Below are 7190 nucleotides of genomic sequence, written 5' to 3'. Positions count from 1 at the left end.
GGATTTGGTTCTATGATGTTTGGACACAAGTCTTGGTAATTCGGTTTTGGTTGAGTATTGGTTGAGGCCTACTGGGTTATTATGCCATAGGTCATGGCTGATTATTTTCGGTGTTAAATTCATGATTTGGTAATAGTGTAGTAGGGAGATGCTCGGTGATGATTAGCCTTTGGCATGGCTAGTCATGGTCATAAATTGTAACATGTTTGATGAATTATTAGTTAGATCAAGGAAAAATCATGAAATAGGCATAGTTTGTTTTAGTAACAGATGCTGACAGCAGCAGTGATATGAGATTGAAAAATCACTAAAAATAGTAGAAATGGAATTAAATAATGAATAAATTATGAAATCGAAGCTTGATGAGTCTATTTTCATATGGAAGAAACGAAACGACCATATGAGCTGTATGTTAGGAGTTAATTAAATTCTTGTGAAACAGGGCCAGAGCAATTTCTGGATCCCCTATTTGACTTAGAAAATTCACCGTAAATTTTATCGAGATAATTAGAGGTCATGCATTATATGTACAAATTCATTATCGAGTCTAGTTTCATTAGAGACAAACGGCATAGGCATTGAAGCCATGTACAGGGAGATATTTAAATCGTAAGGTACAGAGGTCAGTGTAGTCGAACCTTGAAATAGGGGAGACTTTAACAAATAAACTGTACTAACTGGCCTGACCAAAAATTCTAAAAAAATTCCCCCATAAAGATATATGAGTCTAGTTTCGGGGAAAATTTACGGAATTGGATTTCGAGTTTCATAACTCAAAATATTATTTTTAAAGTGACCACGATACAGTAGCCAGCTTGCCTGGAACAAAAAAAAAATACTGGGAAATAAATGAAGTAAGCCGGTAACACCTCGTGTTCGATTTTCGGTAGCGGCCATGAGTTCGGGGTGTTACACTATGAGTAAATAATTTTGTAATTACTAGACAAATAATTGAAATTTAATTACCAATTATTTAAGCCCTAGTTATATATGTCCGATTGGTCTCTCTACGAGCTTATGATAACTTTGAATGTATTACAGGATAAGAACTAATTGATTGTACAAATGAAAATGTCGTATGAGAAATAGATTGCATGCATTACTATATGCAGGAAATTTATTTTCTTGAGAAGGAAAAAGATGACTTAGAATTAATTTAATTTCTTTAGATTATTATTTAGTTGGTTGAGTAAATTAAATAAACAAGTCCAAAGTGGGAATTAAAAATTAAATTTGCCATCGTAATTATATTTTATTCGGACAATTAAATTCATTTTCATATAGATTTTAATACAGTAAAACTGACATGATTTTAATAGAATCAGAATTAAGTTATGTGAATTATTTTATTGAATTAATTATTAAATTAATTTTAAAATAATTAATTTTGGAAGAATATTTAATAGTTGGGTTCAATATTTATATGGACTTGGTTTTAATTTAATTCAAGAGAGGTAAACACATATAATTAAACTAAAATTGGATCATCCCAACTAATCCACCAAGGTTAGTGATTAATTCTACTTTTTTGAGGTTTGATTATGGATTTGTAAGATTCTAATTGCACTCATCTAGAAATTATAATTCAAATCTAGAGGTTGTTTTTCGATTTTAAGATATTCACATAGAGTAAATCGACATCCCCCTTTGGGAAGTCTCAGTTTTCATCTTGCATTCGATTCTTTGAGACTCTTTAAACATTTGAGAATTTGAGAATAGCAAAGAAGATCATTCAGTTGAAAGCTTAAAGGATTTTAAGTTCAAATTAGATTGATCGACAAATTCTAGGACCTTTTCTAGAGCCAATTGCAATTTCAACATCTTCCCGAGCCACGAAACACATTTATTTAATTTGGCTAGATTTATCACTTGTATAGTCCAATATTTTACTTCTTGAATCTCGAATAGACTAAGATATACATATGAATTTGATATCTCATATCAACTCATTTGAGCAAAGCAATGCATTTCTAATCTTATTCTATCAGCAGGTCTAAGACTTTACTCCCCTTATGTAGGAGGGAGAAATCCTATCTTGGTCACCTGTATCCCACTATATAGTTTTTGGTATATCAAACAACAACCTTTATAGTACATCTAATTACGAAAGGCATTTGACTACATCAAAATATATGACTATTGATGTTGGGAACTATGGTGACCTCAAGCCTAAGGATCACATACACCATTATCATCATGAGAATTGTTGTGACTATCATATAATAATCCAAGAAGCGTTCTCACGGCAAGACATTCTTGTACATTGTTCTTCTAACATGTACATATGTGTTGACTTGATATCTCATATACATGACAACATCTTGTCATCAATCAACCGTATGCCAGTCTTAATATATTAAAGTTGTTTATGCTTACAATAATACTTGACTAAGGGTAATTTAAGAATAAATCAATCGCACGTTAGGACATCTATCATACACACGTCACATATATTCGTTTCCCAGACATGATAGCTCAAACATTAAGACCTATTTAAGAGAACCTCTGATAATAAGACATGAGTAGATCAACCACCTTAAAGGGGGTTTGGAACTGATGAATGAGCGACATGTGGTACCTTGGGAACTATTAGAGAAAACTCCCATAAAGGCTTCCATAAGATTTGATTGAACTCTTGCGAATTAATCAAACATGTTAATTATTTTTTTGTATTCTTTATGTTCGTTTTACGGTGTATGTTCGGGGTTTGTGACTACCTCTCTTAATAATGTTCTAAGATTCGCACCAGCATCTCCCCTTAAAAATATAATATATCTTACAATTACGCCCAACACTTATTGGTTACTAATTACTATTTTTAACTTTGAAATTTTTTTTATTCACAAATTTAAAAACATAAAAAGGGTAAAGAAGGGTCCACCAAACATAAAAACCGACAATGGCAGTCTTGTTGTTGGATTTTACTTTTGGATCCAATAAATCCATGTAAGTAGATGTACTTCTTGGGTGAATATCGATGAAGATCTATCCCAGAGAATTAAACTGTCAATGTCACTATAACTTATGCCACTTACATGTAGGGTAAGGGTCATACGGTAGATTAAAATCCTTAGGAATTAAACCCTAAAATATGATTTATTATTATTATTATTATTATTATTATTATGTATGTGTTTCTTCTATAGCTATTTTGATTTGATTTTGGTTATATATAAATTTATTAATTCAACTATATTTTGTAATTCTGATCTTTAAAAGTAAAATCTTTAATTAACGTAAGTTTTGAATTGAATCTCTAAACAACCTTTTTATCCTTAAAAAAAGTTATTGAGAATTAGAAATAGAACAGAATCGAAATTCATTTAGCATTTTTTTTCTCTCTTCCAGAAGGATTTCCTTTCGGGGAGCGTGGTTTAAACAAGAAGGATTGATGTCATAGGAATATTTTTTTAATGGTATTAATCAATGTAATTTAAAGGGTAGAAAATAAAGTAACCATGTAAAATAGAAGTTTGAAATTTATGGCACAGCTAACCGAATGACCATTTGCAAGCTTCAAAACATTGAATTATATTAATCAATTCAGAACATTAGAAGTAAATGATTCAATGCCATACACACCTACCAGTACTCTATTGGTTTTGTTTCTGTAGGCCATGTTTTTCATCTTTGACAAGAATCCCTAGTCTATATATAACCAATGCCTAGTGATTCACATGCAAAACCGTAGTCTCCATTAGTAAACAAGTAGCTTACTACTGTATTATTTTTCTCATCCTGCTTTTGCTAGCTAGCTAGCCTGCTTCCATGGCACCCTCAATTGTTCTTGTTTCATGGATGGTTTTAGGCCTTGTAATGGCAACTTCAACTATTCAAGTTGAAGCTGCCAGGGCATTTTTTGTATTCGGTGATTCCCTGGTTGACAATGGCAACAACAACTTCCTAGCAACCACTGCTCGAGCTGATTCCCCTCCTTACGGCATCGATACTCCCAGTCGTCGTGCCAGCGGTCGCTTCTCAAATGGCAAAAACATTCCTGATTTTATCAGTTGGGGCTTCCCTTCTTTTTACCCTCTTAACTTTTTCTCTTTATTTATCATGATAATTCAATTGACAATAATGTATATGTATGTGCATATCAGGTGATGCACTTGGTTCAGAGCCAACATTGCCCTACTTGAGTCCAGAACTCAAGGGAGATAGGCTACTTGTTGGGGCCAACTTTGCGTCAGCTGGCATTGGAATCCTCAATGACACCGGAGTCCAATTTGTATCTCTTTCTTCATCTTCTCAAATTCCATATTTTCTTTAATATTTCAACCCCATAATGCCTAATTCTTGTTTTTTTTTCTTCTTCAAAATGGTACATTGTCAGATAAACATCATCAGAATGTACAAGCAATTAAAATACTTTCAACAATACCAGACCAGGTTGGCTGATCTTGTCGGATTCGAGGAAGCACAGCGGATTGTAAACGATGCACTTGTGCTCATCACTGTCGGCGGCAACGATTTCGTGAACAACTACTATTTGGTTCCATTCTCTCCTAGATCTCGCCAGTTTAGTCTACCAGATTATGTTCGATATCTCATCTCTGAGTACAGGAAACTTCTAATGGTAAATTTTGTCTTCACGTTGTGTCACATTAAAATTACTGTACTTTGAAACTGTTACTTGGAGATTTGTAGCTTACAAATTACACTGCAGAGGCTATATGATCTAGGAGCTCGGAAGGTTCTGGTGACTGGGACCGGACCAATGGGTTGTGTTCCAGCAGAATTAGCCATGAGGAGCCCAAGTGGTCAATGTGCCACTGAGCTGCAACGAGCTGCAGCCTTGTATAATCCACAATTGGTTCAAATGATAAATGAACTCAATAGCCAATATGGTGCAAACATTTTCATTGCTGCTAATACAGAACAGAAAACCAATGACTTCATTAATAACCCTACAGCCTACGGTAAGTTAATCCATAATTCAATATTCATTCACTTATTCTATTTTATAAACAGGATGATGACATAAATAATTGACTTAATTCCTAAGTTTGCATCCAAAGAGAATATTAACAATTAAGACTAATGAATGAGGCATTAATTAATTAGATAAGAAGAAGAGAGATGCTCCAAGATGGGGACAAGAATGAACAACAAAGATGTGTGCCATTTTGTTGACCTCATTAAAGTAGCACCCAAATTTTATTTATTACAACCACCTAACTCCCACGTAAGACCATTATTAATTAGAATGAAAGCTACCAAAGATATTATGGATTTTGCCCCAAATTTTATAACCCTAAAAAAGGCATCATATCATCAATTGTAACATGATGAATGGTTTAACACAATTAATATCTTAATGTTTGCTTGTTTTGTTTGCAGGATTTACAACATCAAAAGTAGCTTGTTGTGGTCAAGGACCTTATAATGGTTTAGGACTATGTACTGTGTTATCGAATTTGTGTCCAAATCGAGACGAGTATGCTTTTTGGGATCCATTCCATCCATCAGAAAGGGCTAATGGGATAATTGTTGACATGATCTTGGGTGGTTCATCAAACTACATGAGCCCCATGAACCTTAGCTCCCTCTTGGCTTTGGACTACAACACCAGGACTTAATTAATTAGGATTTTATTAAGGACTGTGTTATATCAATGTCGTTGCTTGCTTGCCATGGATGCATTTAATCATTATCTTCTATTGCGTTTGAATAAATTGCAATTATGTAATGTTTCAGAATGTTTTTATGAGTAAATAATTCGTTGTATTATTGTCTGTTTTTGGCATAATGACAAATTAAGTTCTTAATGTTTATATTTTTGTCAATTTGACCCTCATTTTTTAAGTTAAATGTGACTCTCAACCTTTTAAAAAAATTTTAAATTTGACAACCAATCTTTCAAAAAGAGTTGAATTGTTATTTTTAACGGAAATGTCCGCCGAAACTTAAATTTTTAAACATGGAAACTCGTATTATAATTCATGTATACTTCATACAATTTTTTAATGAATTTTTAAATATTTTTTAATTTTTAATTTATTTTTATTTTTTAAATATTTTATAAATTTTAAATCATTTATTGACTTGATATATAAAACAAATAGTATCATGTCAGTATAAACATATCAGTATAAAGTATATGTGGATTTCCTTAAAGGTTGCCATGTCAATATCGTTAAAAAATTAATTTTTTTAGTTGACATTTCTTTTAAAAAATAATTTGAGAAAAGTTTGAGGGATAAATTTAGCAAAATATAAAAATTAAATTGACAAATAATATCTTTATTTTTTAATATTTATATTATAAATTGGAAAAAAAAAGCCTTAAATTTATCAAAATGAAATTAAAATAATGTGTAATTCTAATAACAGAAAATTGCATTAAACCAGACAGTGCGCATGTAGACAAGAGTGCTTGATATTACAAAGAAGAAGTAATGTTTTACCAAACAAATTACTGCTAATTAATAAAGCTCACATGCAATGCAAAAACCTCGCATATATTAAAACCAACAAAATATATTGTTATTTAGCATTTATTAGGACAAAAAAATTAGACTTGTCCATTGTCTTGATAATTTCCAAAAAATAAGTAATAATAATTATAAAGGTAGCTAAGCTTTCCTTCAATTTGGGCAATAATAATAAGATAGCTTAAGGAGTCAGTATCAAAACTATTTTAGGTACTCCTTTTTTAAATTTAGATTTGCCACAAAATCTTTGTTTGGATTGAAAACTTTGTTTCATAATAATCCGATATATCAACATTATATTAATTTGGATGATTACACTTTATGTCCCTATCATTACCCCACCCACTTAATTTTAGCCTAAGCAAATTAATAATGTGTACGGATAAACATTTTCAACATACAATTATAGAATAATTACTTTAAAATCAGACATTTCCATAATTTTGGTAATCATCATTTCCAATCATTTACAAGTAAAAAGATGTGAGTGAAACCCAAATGAAATTAAAAAAGGAAAAAGGTATTGGATATGAATTTTGAAAGGGTAGGTACACCAAATTTACTGGACTTAAATGTTGGAATGGTCTTCGTGTAGCCAAAAAGGCAAGAGAATCAAAACCGGGTGTAGGGTGAATTAAATTTGACCAATTCATATAATAGGAAATAGAGAAAATAGTTGCCGACGGTTAAAAACCTAAAACCAAAAATCATATGAAATTAAATCAACTGATGATGGATTTCTTAAAAGAAATA

General features: G+C 31.7%; 1 protein-coding gene across 1 annotated transcript; it reads left to right on the top strand.

The window, feature by feature from the left end:
• The first annotated feature begins 3511 nt into the window (after positions 1 to 3511).
• On the top strand, positions 3512 to 5777 carry LOC107892117 (GDSL esterase/lipase At5g33370). Its single transcript, XM_016817115.2, has 5 exons — positions 3512 to 4009; positions 4104 to 4231; positions 4337 to 4579; positions 4670 to 4922; positions 5344 to 5777. Exons 1-5 carry the CDS (start codon positions 3769 to 3771, stop codon positions 5580 to 5582), a joined length of 1104 nt encoding a protein of 367 aa, XP_016672604.1. The 5' UTR covers positions 3512 to 3768; the 3' UTR covers positions 5583 to 5777.
• Positions 5778 to 7190: the final 1413 nt, after the last annotated feature.

The sequence above is a fragment of the Gossypium hirsutum genome, unplaced genomic scaffold (genome assembly GCF_007990345.1).
Source record: "Gossypium hirsutum isolate 1008001.06 unplaced genomic scaffold, Gossypium_hirsutum_v2.1 scaffold_253, whole genome shotgun sequence".
Classification (NCBI taxonomy): Eukaryota; Viridiplantae; Streptophyta; class Magnoliopsida; order Malvales; family Malvaceae; genus Gossypium; species Gossypium hirsutum.
This window is presented reverse-complemented; position numbering and strand designations above follow the sequence as displayed.

Bases quoted from the DNA above. Each gene is read 5' to 3' on its own strand.
- LOC107892117 (XM_016817115.2), top strand. From the start codon at position 3,769: ATGGCACCCTCAATTGTTCTTGTTTCATGGATGGTTTTAGGCCTTGTA. The intron at 4,232-4,336 runs GTATCTCTTTCT...GTACATTGTCAG, and splicing joins ATGACACCGGAGTCCAATTT to ATAAACATCATCAGAATGTA. The intron at 4,923-5,343 runs GTAAGTTAATCC...TTTTGTTTGCAG, and splicing joins TAATAACCCTACAGCCTACG to GATTTACAACATCAAAAGTA.